This window comes from Pseudoliparis swirei, chromosome 22, assembly GCF_029220125.1.
Source record: "Pseudoliparis swirei isolate HS2019 ecotype Mariana Trench chromosome 22, NWPU_hadal_v1, whole genome shotgun sequence".
In the NCBI taxonomy this organism is placed as follows: Eukaryota; Metazoa; Chordata; class Actinopteri; order Perciformes; family Liparidae; genus Pseudoliparis; species Pseudoliparis swirei.
The window spans coordinates 12334526-12357238 of NC_079409.1; the positions used below are offsets into that span (position 1 = coordinate 12334526).

General features: G+C 40.6%; 2 protein-coding genes across 5 annotated transcripts; both read left to right on the forward strand.

Annotated features, from left to right (window-relative positions):
- Positions 1-1347: 1347 nt before the first annotated feature.
- Positions 1348-10978, forward strand: tmem67 (transmembrane protein 67). 3 transcript variants are annotated; one of them, XM_056405854.1, is made up of 29 exons: positions 1348-1553; positions 4152-4240; positions 4375-4465; positions 4627-4726; positions 5276-5339; positions 5448-5519; positions 5612-5674; positions 5926-6080; positions 6192-6300; positions 6429-6515; positions 6765-6830; positions 6949-7102; positions 7178-7298; positions 7394-7499; positions 7714-7770; positions 7918-8016; positions 8103-8201; positions 8364-8372; positions 8488-8574; positions 8682-8781; positions 8876-9021; positions 9104-9244; positions 9395-9475; positions 9563-9679; positions 9774-9890; positions 10006-10113; positions 10280-10382; positions 10485-10627; positions 10710-10978. In XM_056405854.1, the coding sequence occupies exons 1-29, from the start codon at positions 1349-1351 to the stop codon at positions 10788-10790; spliced, it is 2970 nt and encodes a 989-aa protein (XP_056261829.1). In that variant the 5' UTR covers position 1348; the 3' UTR covers positions 10791-10978. The 3 variants fall into 3 exon arrangements, with proteins under 3 accessions (XP_056261829.1, XP_056261830.1, XP_056261828.1); XM_056405855.1 differs by lacking the exon at positions 8364-8372; XM_056405853.1 differs by lacking the exon at positions 8364-8372 and having other exon boundaries at positions 6949-7298.
- Positions 10979-12491: 1513 nt separating this feature from the next.
- Positions 12492-20771, forward strand: pdp1 (pyruvate dehydrogenase phosphatase catalytic subunit 1). 2 transcript variants are annotated; one of them, XM_056444597.1, is made up of 9 exons: positions 12492-12581; positions 14230-14514; positions 14650-14817; positions 15298-15509; positions 15779-15860; positions 17273-17367; positions 17451-17619; positions 17708-17926; positions 18952-20771. In XM_056444597.1, exons 2-9 carry the CDS (start codon positions 14263-14265, stop codon positions 19330-19332), a joined length of 1578 nt encoding a protein of 525 aa, XP_056300572.1. In that variant the 5' UTR covers positions 12492-12581; positions 14230-14262; the 3' UTR covers positions 19333-20771. The 2 variants fall into 2 exon arrangements, with proteins under 2 accessions (XP_056300572.1, XP_056300573.1); XM_056444598.1 differs by lacking the exon at positions 12492-12581 and adding an exon at positions 12673-12694.
- Positions 20772-22713: the final 1942 nt, after the last annotated feature.

Genomic DNA, 22713 nt, shown 5'->3' on the forward strand with positions numbered 1-22713 from the left:
TTTTAGTTTCTCTTCGTTTACCTCTCCCGTGTCTTTGCCTTCTTGGTAATGTGTTTGAAGCACGTTAGCGCCACCTACCAGACTGGAGTGTGAACTGCAAGTCAAGACAATAATATATTACTTTTGTTTCTGTCTGAATTTTAAATTAAACCACATTTAGCCGAACTGTGTCTTGTCCACACTGATCTGTTCTTCTTCTTTTTTTTTAAACATATACCTCATCAAACATTTTTACAGTTGAAGAATAATGCATTTCCCCCTCAGATCGAAAATGTCAAAGGAAAGGACAGGGCCCACAATATTTCACTATCAAGAGTAAATAGTCTTCAGCCAACACTTGGCACTTATGAATCAACAGAGAGCACATTTTATATGCCACCACTCAAGCCCATTGGTTATTATTCTTTGTGCAGCCTTTTTCGTCCAAACACAAAGTCCATCCAGCTTTATAACACCCCTCATAATCACATTCTCATCTATTCTATTTTTGGTAGATAATTTAACTAAAATATATACATTTCTAAATAGTAATTCATGAATTAGTCTAATTACTTATGTGGTTCTCTCACCCTCAAGGATGAAGCAAATTTACAACATCTGTTAAAAGGAAGCGAAGAAGACTCAGCTGCAACACTTGTTTACTGCCAAAACCCGTATGACTCACCTATCCTGTGGAAAGTAACCTAGCCGAGAACAGAATAATCAGTTCCAGCTATTAACCTTCTAATCAGACCCCAAACAAAATCATTTACCAAAGACCTGTATCCTGTTGAACTCAATCTGTATTGTTTTGGATATAAATGTGAATATACTTTTGCTTTTGCCCTAACTTGTAATCAAAATGTCATGTATTTTAACAGCCACGCTCTCATTCACACCATATATCTCTCTTTACCCTCCTCCTCCAAGGTCAACATTATGAATATTAATTTATAATATAAATGTTGAGTAAAGATATCAGTTTGGCTTTGTGTCTAATAATGCTAATTTAATGTGATTATATTTTATTCATAACATAACACAAAAATGAGTTTCCATTGTGTCTTAATGCTTTCCAGTTTAAAACGCATCGGGCCTACAGTGTCTCTGTCTGGACTTTAAACGACTAATGAGGCCGCTGCTACAGATTACCAGTTATAGTAAAGGGCGATTCTAAATAAATACGATCATTTTTTATTTGACAGAAACTCACAAATATCTCTACATTCATATTTTCCTTGCTTGTATTATGTCGCATACTTAAAGTTAAAATGAATATGGTATGGCGAACCAATACGTCTCAACGTGGTAGTGACGTCATCACGCTGGAAGAAGAGGATTGTGGGTAAACGGGCGGTCGTTGTTTACCATGGCGACGAGGACGCTCCGGTCTGTCGTTAACAGACACAAAGTGCCTCCAATAGTATTTCTGTTAATATATATAGATCTACTTAATTGCCAGCAGTATGCAATTCCATTTAAGGCTCCTTCAGATTGTAGTGCGGAAGAATCTTTCGATATCTCGAGTCTTTCGTGTGTGAGGTGCGGCTCAAATCAACGACGGAGCTCAACAGGTCGGCTACCATCTTCACAACACATCACAAGGAACGGATTTAACGAGGGGGATATTACAGCAGAAGTGTGATCAGTCTGACTTGAAAACATATTTCCTTAAACTATGAAGTGGTCAGCCTCCACAACGAGCCGGATAGCCGTTAGCTAGGAGTAGACCCTAGGACCCTAGGTAAAGGTTAGCTAGGAGTCGACTCCATGGTGAGTGTTAACTAGGAGTAGACCCTAGGACCCTAGGTAAAGGTTAGCTAGGAGTCGACTCCATGGTGAGTGTTAACTAGGAGTAGACCCTAGGTAAGGGTTAGCTAGGGGTAGACCCTAGGGTTAGTGTTAAGACATATTAACATTCTAATATTAATAATAGTCAATCATAATAATACTTTTTTATCTCAATGTTTGTGTATCTATTACGTTAAAGCAGAAAATAATCTTTAAACTGAAATGTAAGGCAATAATATCTGCCTGTAATTTCCCGCTTGCGGGATCAATAAAGTATACATCTACATCTATCTAAACTAGGTTCCACCTGTATGCATTAATCAACCCAAACTCTTATGTTAAAAAAGATTCATCATCATTCATTAGTTGGAATGCTTCAGTTTTATAATTATTAATTTTAAAGGGATCACAATGGAGAAAGTCTTTAACTTTAAAAGCTTCTAAGATCTACATACTTTTAGCTAATTCAATCATTTATTTTTTTAAATGTTGACATAACCTTCAACTTTTACTATATATTTTCAAATATGTTTTATCTTTCCACATTATTAAATGATTAATATTTTTATGGAATAAATAATGAATGGGATCCAATGGTGGAAATCTTCAAATCCGCTTAAACTTGTTCAACTTTAAAAGCTTACAATATCGGCATACATTCAGCTAAAGAAACAATTATACCATATCTCTTTTTCTCATGTCTGAATTCTCCCCTCTCTCTCTCATTTCTTGGATTGTAATTCATATCTTTGAATATTTAGAGTTTAGAGTTTAATCCAGAGGAGAACCAGCTTCAGAGTTTCTCAGGTCACATTTAATCCACAAACTCAACAAACAAATCGGTGCGTTCGGCTGAATCTTTCCTCTCTATTGATTCTACTATGTTGATGATTTTATCATGTTTTTTCAGTTATTCCTTTCATATTTCAGCTATTTTCAGACATTTTCAGCTATTTTCAAACATGTTCAGCTATTTATTTTTTATTTTTCAGCTTCAAGCTTTCAGATGTCAGCATTCCAACGCATTTTCAGCAGGAAATGCATTTTCTAGTTTTCATTGGAATGAGGTCTGTGAAATGTCAGAAAACAGAAACACCTTTTCCATCAAATGTTAAATGAAAACTGCATCTTGCTAACCTCCGTCTATATCTTACATCTCTAAAAATATAACTACACTTGCGATGGTAGCGACCTTCCTTTCTCAAGCAACACATTATTAATTACTTATCAAAGAGTACAATGTACAGTTATCATTAATAATTGAGATATAGCAAGACAGATTGTATGTCCTACTCAAACAAGAGTCCAACAGGAATGAAATCAAGTTCATCAGAAAATTAGCAATGCTCTTCAATGTAAAAGGTCTTGAACAATGATTCCTCCTCTTCAGGTATCATTCAATACATATTTATATTTGGCTGCAGCCAGCCCCGTTTCTGTGACTTTTACTTCTACTCAAAAATACTGTTTCTATATTGATATTGACAATCTGTCTTCGCTGCAAATAGGTTAGGCTAGAGAGAAGGGCTGTAGTAAAAAATGATGTTTTTTACTGGTTGGTAGGAGTTTCTGAGGATTTCACTCTGCTTTTAATAATACATGTTGAATGACCTTGGATGACTGTGACATTTACTCTTGGATTAGATTATAGCAGCTAGTTCTAAGAAAGCTGTTGATGATCATCATTACCAGCATTGCTAGATGTTGACAGTGACTTCATTTGCCCTCATAGCCTTGTGGCAGTAAAATACTCTGTTTTTATTACTATTATTATTACCATTAAGAAGAAACGTGCATCTGGTCATCGCAGAAGAAGCAGCACAGGCAGGAAGGAGCCAAATGCAGACTCAAAGACAGGCTGAAACAATCGAGATACTTTTATTGACAAAGCTTAAAGTATTTAAAGTAAACTAAACTCCATGTTACAACAAAGACTGACAAAAGACAAGAGTGAAAACTAAAAACACAGGGAAAAGAGGGAGATAACGAGGAGCATGTGAGAGGAGCGCTAACGAGCAACAGGTGGAACTAATAAGGTCGAGGCAGACAATCTATGCACCCTAATATCCAAACCACTGCGTATGTCAAACAAATGTCCCAATACAAAGTCTATCAAATGCAGTATGCACAAGATGCGGTTGCATTTAGCGGTGTGAAAGTCAGAATGCTTTTCTGGCTCTTCTGTTTTTGGAACACAGTCAATCACACAAGTGGGAAACAAACAAAGGCAGGAAGTCAAGCAAGATAAGATGACAAGAGGAGAGAAGTTTTAAACTAAAACAGGAAAAAAGTTTCACAAAAATGTCGAACTATGACATAAGTAATATCTCCAAACTGTACACTGTACAACATCCTTTTAACTTTTCACTGGCTTTTTGCAGGACTGAGCTGCATCTGCAAGACGGGGTACCAAACTCTCACCACTGACAAGGCATCCATTACTTGTCAGCAATGTCCCGCTGACCGACCTGTACGTGCAATTCACCTACAATGTCCTTAGAGCTGACATTATAGTGGAGATACTGAATCTCACATTCCTGACACAGCTTCTCATACCATTTGTATTCATGATTTTTTATTTTGACAAGTTGTCTCTCATTACAGGCCGTAATTAAAGATGGGTTTGGATGTATTCGCTGTCCAGGCAGTATCAATGATGAGGGGCAGTGCCAGTGCCCAGCAGGCAATATTCTGGGTGAGTCACCAATTACAGCGGTAGTTTATGAATTGCAAGAATGTATCTGATAAATAGTAGTTAATGTTGGATAAGCTTACTGAAAATTTAACATTAGGGATTAGGAAAGTTCATGATGTATTTTATGTATAAACGGCTGAATATTGACTCTTTTCTTTCAGTGGAGAGAGATGTCAATGGAAACCTTTTGAATACGGCCAGTTGTGAATTGTGTAATGGGAACTCCCCGGGTTTGTCTGTCCCAAACCCCAGTGGAGACAGGTACGTATCATCACCAAACTATAAACACACTGATTCAACTGATTCCTCCAGATTCACACTCAATGGGTTGACAATGGCATCTGAGGTCATATCTTTTTAGAAATTATATGAATATTGAACAATAAACTGAGACTGTTGCAGTGTTCCAAATATTTAACAATATCAATATTACATACTGTTGCCATCAGGATTGAATGGCTAAAGCTAATCTGAAACAATCAAGATACTTCAGTGCACAATGAAATCTATAATACAATACATAATGACCCCTGCACAGTAAACCTACAGTCAAATGAGGATGTGAAACTCGTGCTGAATCCTCTCAAGTTATGGATTGAATGTTAGGACTTGTATCTTCCCTGTCGTCATCTTTAACTAGTAAGCACTAGTCCACGATCCTCATCACTGCAATGACAGATTGTATTCCTTTCATGACATATTTTCCCACTTTGTTTGTTCTGACACGTGGCATATCTCTCTCAACGCCATTATTAAAGTGCTGTGAGAGTGTGTATAGTATGTAAGTGTTGAAACGGTCTTGTGTTTCAGGTGTGAGAGATGTCAGGCTTTCTTCATGAACACCTCCTGTGTGTGTAACCCTCCTAATGTCCTGGTGAGTTCTGCTGACCCTCACATCCTCCTCCATACACGCCAAACACACCATTCAGTTAGAGACTCACACAACACATGTTTCATTGATGGTTGGCATGTCATTTTCCAGGCAGGAGGGTTATGTTTTCCTCCAGGCAGCCTCTCCACCAATGTGAATCCCATTGTCAACTATGCTCAGTTGGTGAGTCTCCTTGTCCTCTATTGCTTGCTCACTTTATTTTGGTTTGTTTCGACGTATTCCGATTTGTGTTTTCTGCTCTGTTCTCCTTGCAGAAGTTCAGTGTCCAGTCTGCCTGGTTCTTCAAAAACCTGTACTCCTCGTCAGCAGCCTGCCTTGTAATGTCACGTCTTATTCATATTTCACATTGAAAAATAACCTTTTCTTCATCTAACATGATAGTTCTGTGCTCATTGTGACACAAGATGATTTTTTTTTTTTGTGAAGTTGTGTTGTGGTCCTATTTTTCATAGTTCTAATTGTGTAGGCTGTGTTTCTGATCAACATTTTGACCCTGATTGATACAAAAAATTCATTTAATTTTGTTTGCGTTTCAGCTACTGTGCATAAACAAGTTGTGTGGTTACAGGTCTTCTCCAACCTGACGGCGTGTCAGGCTCTCGGGAACATGTGTGCAATGAACATGCACTCCTTCAGTGGCGTCTCCACCGATGCTTGCGGCCTCTTTAACACCATCTTCAGAACTAGAGCTGCTTTGAGCTCAACTCAAGACATTTCCTACTGGTAATCAATGCTATCATGGCATATGTATATACTGTTCTAGCTTTGCAAAGTATGAATGAAACAAGCAATGTTTCATTCCTCTATCCTGTAATTTGCTTTCTCTGTATCCAGGAGAGTTAATCTGCCATGGCTTTACTATGGGGACGAACCGGGACTGGCCAGTCGAGTGCTTCAGACCGATCCAGTTCCCATCGGGTTCAGTTTTAGAGGAAGAAACAAGGTAAGTGATAACCTCCAGTTATCACAATAAAATCCTGGTTTCATAATACTACAAATTGTGCAGCAAACCTGAAATGTTACCAACACATTTGTATTATTGTAATTTGATAAATGCTGTTTGTCTGACAGAACACTGACATTAAGCTGCTTGCTGCTGTCTATAATGTCAGAGGAGAATTCCTCAGATGGGAACAAGTAGGAGGAGGTAATCTCCAGGTAAGCTGTCAGATGACTGATGATAAAATGGGATAAAGCATCTGAATACAAAAACGCATTGGCTTGATTTTCCCTAATAGATATGGCAGGGCCAAGTCATTGCTGTCCAGTATGCCTCGACTCGTGTGCATGTTAAAAACACAAAGTTATCAGTTGTTACCATAAATAATTTATTATGGTTCATACCAAGTATTCAAAAGATGGGAGGATGGTTAATACTCCACTTCACCCCCTCTTCCACTCTATTAGCTTTGTCCAGAAACCTCCACCAAACAGGCTGCAGCCTTCAGCTTTGGAACCGCTTACCAAGAAAGTGTGAGTGTTTCTTCTTTCATTTAGCTCAGAGATTATGCACAAACTCTCTTGCAATGCCAAGTTGTAATATAAGCTGTGGTGTGTGTGTGTATGTGTGTGTGTGTGTGTGTGTGTGTAGTGTGATCTCTCAGTTGCAGAACTGTTGGGTACTCATCCAGAGCCATTGTTCTATGATGTGTTTATGGATCTTAGTGGATCAGAAAACAGACAACTTCTTCCCCTGCCTACACTGGTCTATAACCAGCAATACAATGGGCGGTTCATCAACCAAGGTGACATTTCAATTAATATCATGTGTGTGTGGGTGTGTGCATTTTCTTTTAATATGTATGTTGTTCTTTGTACAGAGAGCATGAAGAACTGGTACCTTTCTCGACGTATGTTTGTTGTTGACACGCTGAGTGGAAGAGAGAAAAGCCTGAGTTCCCAACCCAAAGTCATCCGTGTAGCTAGCAGTATCAAAATAAGGTGGGTTTCCAATATGCACACCTCCATGATCAAAAGAAAGAAAGTTGTTCTTGGATTCTGGCGTGGTGATGTATAAAATCAAATGCGTTTGGTAGTTTCCAGCTAGTTCCACGAACCCAAGAAGGACAGATATTTCCTCCTCTAATGACTGTGACCTACACGGACGTTGCCATCACGGATATCAATACACAAACTGTGACTGTGAGTTGGCACACATACACACACGACACACACACACACACACACACACACACACACAGTCAGCTGACATTTTCTATCTCAAAAACAAATTTGAAGTAAGACTTTTTTTGTTAATATGCTAATTAGTAAGAGAATATAGCTAATATGTTGTATTTGCTTATCTTAAACAAGCTTTTGGTTTGTTGTTGTGTTGAATTAATTCATCTGTTTCTAGACAACGTTTGCTGTGGAGTATGAGATGGATCAGAATGAGGCTCGCATAAAAACGGATGTGAGTAGAAGTATTAATGAAAGATGTTTTGTTAAATGTTGTAATATGACGGATACAGGTGTGTGCCTGTGTGTGCCTGATGCTACTCGGTGTGTACGGCACACAGTGAAACAGCGTCCCCTGTGGCTCTGATGTGTTTGTGCACAGACTGCTCTCGGTGTCATGGGTGGTTTGGCCGTCCTCTACTCTCTACTGAAGACAGTCAGCTGGAAGAGGAGGATTGCCTCGCCCCTCATTGATGTGAAGGTATTGCATCTTTAACATGTCATCAAACCTCATGTTGGTGTAAAGCTGGGCGGTAATGAGAGTCCCTCCCTCCTTTTCTGCCTCAGACTATGCTGAAGTTTTTGTTGTTTTATGCCGGAGATCTGGCCAATGTGTTCTTTGCCGTAACTGTGGGAACTGGACTGTACTGGCTCATCTTTTATAAGGTTAGTCTGATTCCTTTGGGACTTGAAGGTTTTCATCAGTGTCTCATGTCTGTACTTTTTCCCTTTTTCCCTTTTTTATTTTAACTATTTCTTTTTCAAACACAAATAGTGTTTCTCTTGTCTCGTACTTCTAACTCTTTTTTTCCTCTTTGCACTCTTTAGACATTAAAGGCAAGTTGCTTTCCTCCTTTACCTTCTTTGCCTGCAATTTTTTTTCAATGCACAGATTTTGTTGTGATTATGATTGGCTGCTTCCTGTGACTCATTTGTGTTTGCGTCTGTTTAGGCCCAACAGTTTGTATCTGTGCTGTTACCACTACCTGCTCAGGAGGAGCAGTTTGTGACGTACATTGGTTGTGCCTTCGCTCTCAAGGTTAGACACTGACGATAAGAAATATGAACAGTATTGTTTTTGAAAGCTAGATAGGGTGCTTCTATTGGAAATATTGAAATGCTATTGTTTTGTGTATTTGTATCCAGGCTGTCCAGTTTCTGCACAAGTTGATCCTTCAGGTGTCAATCGATGTATTCTTCATAGACTGGGAGAGGCCGCGAAGCAAAACCAGCAGAACTGTGCAAGGTACAAATCTAATTATCACGAGCTTGTATTTTGCAGTCTTCATAAGAACAAATTATCCAGGTTATTTTTACCCCATTCACCATATTGGCTGCAGTTTCAGCTGCTGGTGAGCCAAAACGAGACCCCTCTCCGGTCAGCATCTGGAGAACCTACTTTGTGGCCAACGAATGGAACGAGATCCAGACCATCCGCAAGATCAGCCCAACTTTTCAGATCATGGCTGTGCTCTTCTTTCTTGAAGTACGCCTTACACCAACACATGCACACTGCACTTTTGCTTTGTCCATTTCCTCATCGCTGACATGTCGCCCGTATTGTTCAGGTGCTGGGTTTCTCTAACCTGGCCCTGAGGGACCCCTGGCCAACTTTACAGCGCTCCTCGCAGGCGTACACGCCGTCATACAGCTTGATGCTGCGCTACGGTCTGGCAGCCACTCTATGGCTCTGCATCGGACTTTTACAGGTAAACTGCTGTCAGTCATTCTTATCTCCCTCTTAGATCACCTCCGTTTGATGTCTCACCTCTTCCTGTCATTCTTCAGATATTAGATAAATACTGTATACAATATGAATGTGGAGAACTCCTTCAAAAGATAATCACTTGTCTCTACAGGTGATTTTCTTCACTGTGTTTCATGAGCACTTTGTGGAGGACAAAATCCGTCAGTTTGTTGATCTTTGCTCCATCAGTAATGTAAGTAGCAATGTTGCGTTTCAGACGACATTTCAAACGTTCATCTGTCATTTTACAGAAGTGTACTTTGTCCATGTTTCTCCAAAGATGTCTGTGCTGCTGTTATCTCACCGTTGCTTTGGCTACTACATTCACGGACGTTCAGTACACGGACATGCAGATACAAACATGGAGGAAATGAATAACAACCTGAACAGAGAATCGGTAGGCATAGCAACAGACTACATGTTGTGTTCACAATATTAGCAAATTCATCACATTGTTGAAGTTGTATCTGTTATTGTTTTCTGTATTAAAGGAGTCCCTGTGCGGTCAGAGAGGTCTACTTCCAAACACAGAGATCCAGACCTTTCAGGTGTCTCTCACCAACCGCCTGCGGTCGCACTATGACAGGATACGGGAGCAGATCGACAGGGTCTGTGCTTTCTCTGTTGTGTTATTGATTATTTATTGAGCTATAACTTATTAATCAAAGAGAAAATTTACTCCTCATTTTTAATTTAAATGGTTGCTTGTCTCCTGTGCTTCAGAGTCACGGACCATCCCGGATGATAGACGGATGCTCGGCTAACCAGTTTGAGCAAAGGGCCCGAGGTTACCAGACCATGAACTACTTCCTGGGATCCATCATAGACCATGTTTGTACAAATACACATATACAGACACACACAAGCACATTGATCCCGGCCAAGTTTGGTTGTATCCTCATTTGTTTGTTAGATTGTAAAGTATATGTTTTCTTTCCATTGACTATCTCTGTATGCTGAGTTTGTTCTGTCTCTAACGTTGTGCTATTTACCTTAGGCACATCCTGACATGGACTATATAGTGAAGGACAAGTTGATGTTTGAGAGGGTCATAGGGATGGAGTTCCTTGAACCCAGTGAAAAAAGCATCTTTTACAATGGTAATGCCCTCTTGGCCTGGATAGGCTTTACATTTCTGTTTGTTTCTATACAGTTTATTTATATGATGTGTCAATAATGTGTGTTTACTTTTCCCACTGCAGACGAGGCCCACTCCTTCAGTGATGTGCTGTTTTATGGGAATGAAGCTACTCTGCTGATCTTTGACACTTTGTTCTTCTGTGTCGTCGACCTCGGATCGCAGAGCTTTGTACTTGCAGCTGTGCTTACAAGCGTACAGCAAATGGTAAGTACTTGATGTTTATACCTTATGTTGCCTTCCATGTGCTTAAAAGAAGATCTTTTGAACACTATCTCATTCATTACAGATATTTCGCTTGATCCGTAACACTCTGGGAAGGAAAAACCTTGTCAGCAAGACTCTGGTGGATAAGAGATTTCTGATATAAAATTCCATGCTAGGTAATTGGTGGTGTCAGTGTTGTTTAGTGGCATTAAATATGTTTACAGCTTGTGCAGCTCATTTTTGTCCTTTTCTTTACATATGCAGTATTTTTGCAACTGTTTATATAGTTCTGTAAATACAATTTTTGTAAAAATGTCAATGTTTTTATTGATTAAAATGTTTTGATTTAAAGTCTTGTTTTGAGTTTTGTTTTGAGGTCATTTTAATCAAACATAATTGTATTTATTTATTTATTATCCAGATCTATTAAGACAATCATGGAATTCATATGAGATAAATCTCTACGTAATCCCATAACAATGTAAAATTAGAAGAAAATATATTAATCAATAATAAAAACAACCTGATCCGATGGGAGCCTATTAGCAACATGAGTTGACTACAGGCGGTTTAAAGTAGACTGTATTATATGTACAGACTAGTACACAGCGATAATCAAGTTTCCATTGATCGTTGTATTGTTTAATGGAACACAGTTCATAAGGTTTAATCCAAGTCATTTTTGTGGTCAGAGTTGTTGCTGTAAGCACTCGTATGTATTTGTCCATTTTATTGTGCAGTTTCTAATCTAGAGGGACCGCAGAGAGAGACGCAGAATACAAGTGTTTCACTTTATACCTGTAGATGGCAGTATAGTATTTTAAACCATAGCTTTAGTTATATTCGCTTGTGTCTTTACCTGGGTTATTGTTACAGATGTATTTAATTCTGTTTATCTTATCTGATATAAGTTTAATTTGCAACCTACATACCTGCAAACTTGTCACCTTTCGGCGAAATTCGCCGTTTTGAAATCAAAATAGGTCATCCACGTGAATAGTGTAGTTGTAGATCGAAGAGTTTTTGTTTTGGGGTAGGGGGGGGGGGAATTGGACGGCCGGCGTTTATGAGATTGGAGTGAGACACGGAGAACATGCGATGTGGTGCTCTTTGCAATAAAATATCTTTGATGGGACACGTCGAAGGAACAGGCTCATGGAACAGAATCATGGAACAGAATTATGGAACAGACTCATGGAACAGGAACAGAATCATGGAACAGAATTATGGAACAGGCTCAAAGCTCAGCAGAGCACACAATAAGTTAAAAAAAAGGAAGTTGGTTCATGAATGACTTTAACCATATTATATATAATGTAAAGTTGTTATTACTATTATTAGGGCCCGATCACTGAATTATTCAGAGGACCTTTTTTTCTTAAAATGTTTGTTATTATTATTTACATTTGCGGTCAGAACAATCAAAGGACCGTAGTTATAAAAGCTTCGAGGTGTCATCAAACAACGTGGATGTGGTGTGGAGACAACAAAAAAGCCCCCCCCCCCCCCCCGTTGTCACCTTTTTCACCCCTCATGAGTTTGCAGGTATGAACCTAGTCGTATACACAATGTATTCACTATATGTATTGGTCATTTGTCATGTTAGAACCAAACATCCCTCCATGGAAGATTGATCATGTTGTTAATGTAGAAAAGCTGAGCCGCTCTCTGAGGTTCTCCATTACATTTATGTCAGGTCATCTTTCTCAATCGAGGAACACAACAAATGCAGGTGAATAGTCGCAGCAAAAACGGAACTGATGCGAATCACAACGCCAAAACATTTGAAGAGCATTCAAAAGGCTGCTGTGTGTGTGCTGGAGGGCTTGACGTGACGTCACGGTGGCTGTCAGCGCTAAGCCAATCAGCGTTCACCTCGCTGCGCCGCTCTCCAGGACGATCCAGACGGAGGTCGCTTGGTGTGAAGTCATGAACTTCAACAACTTCTGTTAAGGTTAGTCTGGGTTTTGCTCTCCGCTCACAGTCTGACAGTGAGCGTCCAGAGGGCTTCCGGCTTGGCCTTTCACGTCTTGTTGGAGTCGACTTTGTCCAGTTTGACGACAGCCGGTGGGTGTCACCCAGACGTCTCTAGCTGCCGTTAGCATGCTGCTCTCCCGGGCTGACTGACGCTCTTCGTGTCCATTGGACAGCCGACGTTAGCATCATAGTGTAATGTCTTCCCCGGGGCACCGTTGGGGAACTCCTGCTCTGGTGTTTTGAAGAGCGAGTTCAGCCACTGACGTTAGCTTACGGGTTAGTAGAGCTGCTCTGCTACGAGCTACGGGAGCCTAGTAATGTCAATTTTACTGTGTTGCAGGACGGGCCCTCTGAGCTCCTTCTGGCGCACCGTCTGCGTTTGGGAGGATGTTTGGCTGCGAACTCCAAACATAACTCCAACCCCCCCCCCCCCCCCAACCGGACCGACTCAAATGAGGGCTCAATAGATGCATCCATTCTTAGATTATTATCAGATAATTAGAGATAACGTGTCGCAGCCTGAAACCAGTTCAAGAGGTCACGAAGATCAGACGCAACATTTCTCAAGATCCAAATGTCAGGGCTGAAGTTGTTGCCAAAGCTATTTGCAGCCCTGCTGATCTATAGCTGGAGAGAAGAGAGCGGAGTCGCAGCTCAAGCCAGATGCCAGTCCTCTGAGGGTGCTGTGTCCTGATACTCTTGTTCTTGATGACTTCAGGAGAAGGAAGTGAACTGTGATGAAACTTGAGAATCAAAAGTTAGCTGCCGTACTTCTGCACGATGCTATAGTATTTATGTAATGGGATATAGCCCCTCACAAAGTTACGATAGCATGACCACACTGAGTCCACACTGAGCAGGATGATGATGCAAAAAGAAAAGATTTATCGGAGGAAATTTGCCAAGATGCATTTCGCTTTCCTTTTAGAAGTATTTGACTGTTTGCTAAAACTGATGCAGTCTGATACAACAGTCCATATCCAACCTTCACGAAGGTTATAATGAAACTGGACACAAGAGATGTCGATTCAACTGTGTGGACATTTGGAGGATAATGTTTGTGGTGCTGTTGAAGAAATATTGTATGACATTTGGCCTGCCCTCATAAGTATAAATGGGGTGGGAACAAATAATCGTAATGCTATAAGGCAATGCAACCCGAAAGGACCCTAATGTTGACCCTCTTTAAAACTGTATGAACTAAATCTGACCATAACAAACGTCATGGAGGGAGGATCTATTGCAGACTGTTGTCGTATATATTTAGCTAAGTGTACCTGAGTGTATGGATGACATATAGTTGGTCTGTATAACCCTTCTGGTTTGACCCAGTGTTGATCAACAAAGGTGGATCCTAAAAAAAGAGTAGACTCTTAAAAACAATATCTATATTCTAATGTTCTTATTTGAATATTCAAAAGTGTCACCTCAAATCCTCACCTGTATTTGGTGATTTGGAGATACTAATGTATGTACCTGCTACTAACTACCTGTCTGCACTTCTAAACCATAGCACACGTGCTCTTTCCCTTGACACGGTGCTTAAAGGTGCCTAGAGAGGCTCTGTTCTCTGTAGAAGAACAACTCTTTCAGCCCTTGCTTTATGAGCTCTATGTTTTCCACAGGTGTGTGTGTGTGCCTGCAGTGCACCTTCAGCCATGCCTGTGTCATCTCAGCTGCTCAGGGGTTTGCCCCGTGCTCAGGTCTTAGCCTCCAGTCTGTTACCATGCCAACAACACCAGGCCCAGTTGGGACCCATCACTCACCGACCTGCTTCAAGATGGCCCTCTCGTACGTGGCAGAGCCACCAGCACTCACGGAGTTACCAGACAACCACAGTGCTCCGCAGCTACATCCTCTCACCCCCGCAGGTCAACTCTATTCTGAAAGCCAACGAGTACAGCTTCAAGGTTCGTGGGGACATTCATGCAAACAGAAAACCCATCTGGCCATCTCTACATTACAATTATCATCTGACACCTTTTTTAATGTGATCTCTACATCACAATTATCATCTGACACCTTTTTTAATGTGGTTGTTGCAGGTGCCAGAGTTCGATGGGAAGAATGTGTCGGCGGTGATGGGTTTCGAGAGTAATCAGCTTCCGGCCAACGCTCCTATAGAAGACCGGCGAAGTGCGGCCACGTGCCTGCAGACGCGAGGAATGCTGCTGGGTGTGTTTGATGGCCATGCTGGCTGTGCCTGTGCACAGGTAAAGCTGACTTTTCCCAGTCTACTTATAATCTAGTGTTAAATATACGGTTCAATAAAATCTCATTTTAGTATCCTCTCCGGTGATGAGCCACTTTCCTTATATCTCATCACTACTCGCAATGTGCAGAAAGTGTTCTGTTGGGTTTCATATATTAATTTAGTCTTCAATCAATACATTTTCAAACTTGGTGCATGTTTAGAAGAGCCCGAAGCACCAATACATTATGTTTGTAAACATAAGTTTGAGAAACGTATATATTTACTATTTTCTTAATCTTTCCTTTAAACATTTTATTCCTAACATTTCTATTTTTTGATAATTAAAATTTTTTTTTTTTAAGTCAACTATAGGAACATACCAATCACTACTTTTGAGATGGAACTCACACATTTCATTACAACTTATTCAATATTGACCATAATAATGTCTGTATTCCGTGTTGCATGGATGTCATCCGACTCTCCTCCTTTCTGCCAGGCGCTGAGTGAGAGGCTGTTTAACTACATCGCGGTGTCTCTGCTGCCCCACAACACACTGTGTGAGCTGGAGGCAGCGGTGGAGAACGGCAGGGCCCTCAGTCCCATCCTGCAGTGGCACAAACACCCCAATGATTACTTCAGCAGGGAGGCTCAGACTCTCTACTTCAACAGCCTCAGGACCTACTGGCAGGAGTTGATAGATCTCACCAGGTGAGGACTGGGAGGAAACACGGCAAAGCCAAGACAACAGCACTGTTTCAAAAGGGTGTCCTTTGCCGTCAGGTTTCTTTGCTTTTCCCGAACATTTCAAACTGATTATCTTTTTTTCTTATTTCATCTTCATCTGTACCTCGTAGCCATACGCCCACGCCCACACCGACCCGTCTGTTGTTTTGCCAATAGTGCTTTTGTCTTTGTATGTCCTTGAACTCTGGCTTCCTCTCTGTTTCACACGTATTGCTCCTTTTCTCTGTTTTCAGCCCGGGTGAAACTCCAGACACCCATGAGGCATTGCTGAATGCCTTCAAGAGGCTGGACAATGACATTTCTCTGGAGGCTCAGGTAAGAACTGTTTGTTTATTGTTTGTTTATTTATTGGATCCCCATTAGCTGACGCCTTAGCGACCGCTAATCTTCCTGGGGTCCACAGAAAGGACAAAATACAATACATACAAAAACATACAAAATATATCGTGAAACCAACAGTTAAAAATAGTACAACAAAGTAAAAAATAGTGCAGTCAGATGCTCAGTACAGTCGAAGGATAAGATATATGTTATGCAATTCAACTTAATTCATACAAAGAAAAAGAAAAAGAAAATCAGATGACTAAAAAGCAATAGAATACGTCAAATGGTGAATGTTCTTAGGTGCGCCTTTAATTGTTTTTTGAATGACAAATTATTACTCATGTGAGTTAAACGAGGAGGTAGTAAGTTCCAAGCGGTAATTGCAAGATAGATAACAGTACGTTTGAGGAGGTTAGTTCTTGGGGTTGGCGGTATCAATTGACCTAAACTAGCATTCCTTGTGTTATGGTTATGTCTGTTAAATGTGTATTGTAACTGATTGAAGAAATATACCGGTGTCTGATTAAATACTACTTTCCTGAAAAACATGAGAAGACAAAAGTGAAGTTGAGTTTCAACTGAGAACCATGACAGGCGAGAGTGCATATATGCAGTATTAGTTCTAATTGAACACTGGAGTGCTAATCTGGCAGCTCTGTTTTGAACCATTTGTAGTTTATGTATGTCCTTCTTAGCAGCCACTGCCCATATGAATGGACAGTACATCAGATGACAAAAGACCAGGGAGTGTAACTGTGTGCTGTCTCAACATGAAATGGGGCTGCTGGTTCTTCGGAAAAGCATCTTGTATGACAAAATCCCAAAGCAGGTATTTCTACATGTTTGCAGATGTAGGGCTTTTGCAGATTTACTCAGCAAATAAACATAGTGAACTGCTGGGGATGAGTAGTCATCCCATTTAACTCGATTTAAAAGTATAAGTCTGACTCAATTTCTGAAAACTTTTTCAGCTTCTTTGAATGTCTCGTGTTTTGCTCGAAGGCAGTGCATTGACGTTAAGCATCACACATGTTGCACACAATTTCATTGCGTGCCGTTTGTCCACATGTGCTATAATCTAGTTGAATCACTACATGATCAAGTCTAAATTCAAGATTTTAAACAGATGCTGCCAATGTTGTTACTGACTCACTCTCATCGATATTCAGGTCTGAGTGAAATTGCAAGTCATTACATTATTTCCAAGTGCAGGACATGAAGATACGTATTCAATATTAAATTTGCGGCACTGCAGCAGTGCCATAATCTGAGAGCATCCACATTTAAACTGGCTTGGATTAAACATTAATTAAAGAGCTCAGGTTTCATTCCCTCTCCATGTCATTTAACCCACGTACCATACCCTGTCCGCAGACTCACGGTGTTATTCTGTCACGCCGCAGGTTGGAGACCCGAATGCTTTCCTGCATTACTGGGTCCTGAGAGTGGCCTTTTCTGGAGCTACAGCCTGCGTGGCTCACATCGATGGATCAGACCTGTAAAGAGGATTAAAAACATGCAAACATTTGAACTCAAACTGAAATGTCTCAGACTTGTTTCTTTGTCGTTCTGTTCCTGAAGGTTTATAGCCAATTCAGGAGATGCTCGGGCGGTGTTGGGCGTGCAGGAGGAGGATGGTTCATTCAGCGCTCACACACTCTCTAATGACCACAGCGCCCAGAATGAGGAGGAGGTGGCTCGGATACGAGGTGAACACCCTCCATCAGAGAGGAAGACTATTATACGACAGGTAATACACATACTAATCTGCACAATGTGGTCGTTATTGCAGCATTTATTAAAACCTCTTACCCACTTTCCGTCATCTTCTTCATCAGGACCGTTTGCTCGGCCTCCTCATGCCGCTACGTGCATTTGGGGATGTGAAGTTCAAGTGGAGTATCGAACTGCAGAAGGGTGTGATAGAGTCTGGACCCGACCAGCTCCATGAAAACGAGCACACCAAGTTTATCCCTCCAAACTACCACACGCCCCCCTACCTGACCGCCGAGCCGGAGATCACGTACCACAAACTACGGCCACAGGATCGCTTTATGGTGAGAGAAGACCAACCCCCTCCATTTGTTTCCAAAACACAGTGAAGTGTACCACCATTTCTAAAAGGACATTTATACTTCGACAATGACACTGAATTACAATTCTGCATCCACCTTTTTTGTATTTGATTGTTTTCTTTACAAATTTGAAAAGTACATACAGCATTAGAATTTTCAATTTCTCAACTTTCATCAATCTGTACAGCTGCTTGGATCTCATTCTTGTTTCTTTTGAGTTGCTGACTGTCTCCCCACGAGTTATGAGCATCCTTCCCATGTAGTTGGGAAACATTAAGGCCACTGGCTGATGGTAACCATAAACCTGCAACTTGTATCAGTCACACCTCGTTAAATCTCCGGGTCAGATCATTTCCAGGACTGTTCCAAGACATTTTCAGTGATGGTCTTTGCTGGTATGACAGATGGGGATCGTACCATACACCGAATTAACTCTTTTTTTTCTTTGGAATTATAATTAACATTGTTACACCAATAACTGACAACTTAGTTTTTCAAAATTAGAGTCACGTTTGTTCGGACAATTAACCTTTCAGTTTATTACACCATACTTTATTCCTCGACATTCCATTTACTTTTAACGCTCTCAACAATGCTCGCCACACTTGTTAAACCATTGTGCCTATTCAGAGTTTAATCATAAAAATACAAATTTAAAAAAGAAGCAAAAAGCCAACTGACCTGTGAAAACCCTGATTCCGGTCACCTCCTGCTGGTGTTTGACCTGTTATGCTCATCTAATATGCACGCCTTGGTTTTCTTCAAACAAAATTACAAACAGATAGGTGCTCTTTCTTCAGAGGAATGATCCAGCTGTTAGGCTCATGCTTGCGTGTTGTTGAGCTCTGACTTTTTTACTTCTCTGGTTGTTTTGAAAAGAAAACTGAATGTCTATCTGAATAGTCAATGAAGCTTGGCAGACGGGCATGCCAACTTATGTAAGTAACTTAACTTATCGGATGGAAGAATTGTTTTCTGAATCAACTCTCCTCCGGCTTCCCCTGCAGGTGATTGCCTCTGATGGCCTCTGGGAGACCCTCCACAGACAGGAAGTGGTTCGTATTGTCGGGGAGTATTTAACAGGGGTGCACCAGCGTCAGCCCATCAAAGTCGGAGGCTTCAAGGTCACCTTGGGACAGATGAAGGGGCTGCTTGACGAGAGGAAGGCTCGCGTGTCTTCGGCTTTCGAGGATCAGAACTCGGCGACCCACCTGATTCGTCACGCCGTGGGAAACAATGAATTTGGCACGGTCGACCACGAGAGGTTGTCGAAAATGCTGTCGCTGCCCGAGGAGCTGGCTCGCATGTACCGCGATGACATCACCATTATCATCTCTCAGTTCAACCCTCATGTGATTGGAGCACAGAGGCCAGAAGGGCAGTCCTGAGTTCTACAAAAGCCTTTCACTGACGAGTACACACACACACACACACACACTTGTGTAACTGTGTACATCGACACAAAGGCCATACTAAGAAGATATCTGTCGAGCAGAAAGGAAGAGTTGGTTTAACTTTAATTATATAAAGAATATGTATGTTTGTATGCTGTTACAAACCGATGTTTGTGCCAAAACAAGTCAACTTCCTGAAAGTTTGCTGAAAAGACGGAGCAGGGTTGAAATGAGCCGTGGAGGGTGGGTCTTTACGAGTAAAGCGGTCGTGGTGGACGCAGCACCGACTTGACCTGCTTCTCCTCCGGGGACTCTTAACACTGTTTCTCTGCTCTTCCAATCTTACTTTCTAGGCTGCATCTGTTACGACTGGGGACTGTTGCATCTGTATGTTTTTACTCCTCTGTTTATGTCCTTGTAAGGTATATATTCTTTGTTCCATCCAAACATACACATTTACTGCATTTACACTTCAGTCCGTGAGTATTTAGATGATGGTGTTTACTCCCAGTACTGACTTTGAGCTCAATCAATCCAACTTCAGACTCAAGTACAGATAGTAAAAATACATTACATAGAATAAAATGCATACAAAATCACAAGTAAAATACCTAAAACTATGAATGTTTTAGAAATAGATGCATGTTTACATCCATATTTAGTTAACAGTTTCAGACTCTAAACTAGTAAATTAAATAACTCAATTAAAGTTGAGAGATATCACTGATGGTGTAGTGGTTACCATATTGTGGCCCCAAGATACATTTCAGGAGTTGTAAAATTATGATAGGGGAGAGAGTGAAACATGATCTATTTAAATACAAACTGGATACCTCTAAAAAGTGAAACTATTAAAATAATTAAATGGCCTTTTTTTTCATTTTAAATGTGTCACAAGCCTAAAAGGGCTGACAAACACTGAGCTAGTGACTGTTTCAAATTTCTAATCTAATGGTGGAGCACAAAAGTGGAGCGATATTTACAGACTGCAGAGTCTAGCAGGTCATCACTGTGCACCACGACAGGTAGATGGCAGAAGTAACAATTAAGTGAATTACTCCTCACAGCACCACGTTGCTGAGTGACGGGGGAAGATGTAGAGTCAGTATATTCATATTGTGTTATTGTTTTTGTCTGATAGGTCATTTTCAGTTTGGGTTAGGTTGGTATTACTCATGACAGCCCAAAAAAAGAAGAAGCTTAAACACTCTCCTGATACTCTCCAGTTGAACACTAATGGCTGTTTTCAAGTGTAAAACCCAAATAAATGAGCAGAATGTACATTTTTTAAGAGGAGTTTTATAATTAAAGATTATTTATACAGCTCTTGCAGTATGTTACACAAGTTATCTACAGTTGTATGTATTCATTGTAACTTATGTGGGTTACGTTTTGTATATGGAACGGTTTAATAAAACACTGAATACACACCACTTGGTACTTAGCGTGTGTTTTGATTGACAGGCTGACAGCTGGTGACACACCAGCGTCCCGCTAACCCACAACCAGCTGGAGCGAGAGCCGGTCTCAGGTTGCAGGTGTGGCGGCTTTTACTGTGACCTCGGCCGATGAGTCCGTCGCCACACATTTGAGATGCTTCACTTGTGTATTTCCATTACTAACTGCCACTAGATGATGCTGCGGTATCGGACAGTGTGGGGAGGTTTTACGTACGACACAAACACCAGATCTGAGAACATACATCAAACCCTGATGTAGGATTGAGAATGTCTTTATTTGCAAATATTGCTTTTGTTTATTCATCACATCTGTCACAAAGAAGAAACTTTACTTCCAGCCAGCAGCTCTTGTTGATTGTCATGTTGACATGGAAGCATCCAGAACAACTGGTGTGTCTGGTTTATAGGTGTACTGGAAATAAGCATCGCTTGTTGCTCAGTGCCCTGTTTCCGCTGCAGCATTGATGTTTTTTTCCAGGACCGGTTCATGAAAGCATGTAGAGTGACTTTGTTAACACAATTTGTTTACATGCTTCAACCTTTCCGTGGGTTAAAGACGAAGGACATGTAATAAAAATCATCCCACTAAACCGTCTGTCTCTGATATAAAATGTTGCAACAGAAGAGAGCTCAACGCCTATAATATAATTAGGTTATCCACCACTAAATTATTCTACACAAATTAGTTTTTATCAACACAGAATTCATCTACTGTTATTATTATTATATATTATTAAGGCATACTATTTCCAGGCCTTGTTTGACACCGATAACATCGACAGGTTCCAGAAGCTGTCTGGTTGTTTGTATAGATCTACAGAATGCCAGACATGAATCAGAGGAGGGTTCCCTCTCGTGCTCTGAACCTCAGTTGTGTGCTCTGTTGAATGGAAAGGGAGGATTCAGGTAATCGGCTGGAATACCTATATAAGAACAAGTCATGAAAGACTTTCAAATATGAAAAGAAATAATATTAATATAAGGCAATAATTAAAGTTGGGAATAACTACAGTAATTTTCAAGATTATTTCAAAATGTTACACATCTTTCTTCTTCTCACCTGTAGTGGCCGTTTGTCCAAATAACTAAAATAAAACTATAAATCAAATTGCCACTGACGCACCATGGGTTTTTGAGTTGACGCAGCCAAAAGAAAGTAATGTCCATTTCCGTATGTCATTATTCTTATCATTTATTTACTTAACAAACAAAAAGAACAAACAAAATGCTGACACTGCCTTCCGTGTGTTGGTAAAAAACCATAAGCCACCCTAGTGCATGCTGGTCCGGTACCTACCCACATCTACATATAAACAGTGTTACCCAATCAGTGAATCAATCCTAAAACTAAATATATTGAAACAACAATCATAATGTATTAAACTAAACTACAACTATCGTAAGAAAAAACTCTAACATATGAAAATATAACCTAAATAGGCAATGATTAATCAATATTACTTAACAAGAAAACTAAATACAAATGTCTAAATAAATAGCTTCAACATTCCCATTTAGACGTTTTCATGTATATTTGTGTGTGTGTGTGTGTTGTGGAAAGTGTTGCCGGGATACAGACAAGGAGTGAGTGCAGACATAAACACCGGAGAGGCTCCATGTTGAGTGTGTCGTTATGAGGCTGTAGCTCAGTCCACTCCTCGGACACTGCAGCAGGCCGATCGATGACTCATCTGAGACACGCACTCAGTTACTCACAATCAAGGCACATTGATGCTCGGTCATGGCAGCACATGTGTGAATCAGTCTTTGTGCTTCATAAAAAGCCCATAATCATGCCGATTCATCCTTTCAGCACTGCTGACAATCTGCGGCCCACTGAGGAGGAGGTGACTCACTCCCTGCAGGACCTTGAGGACTCAGCGACAGACTGGAGGAAGAAAAAGAATAACTCAAT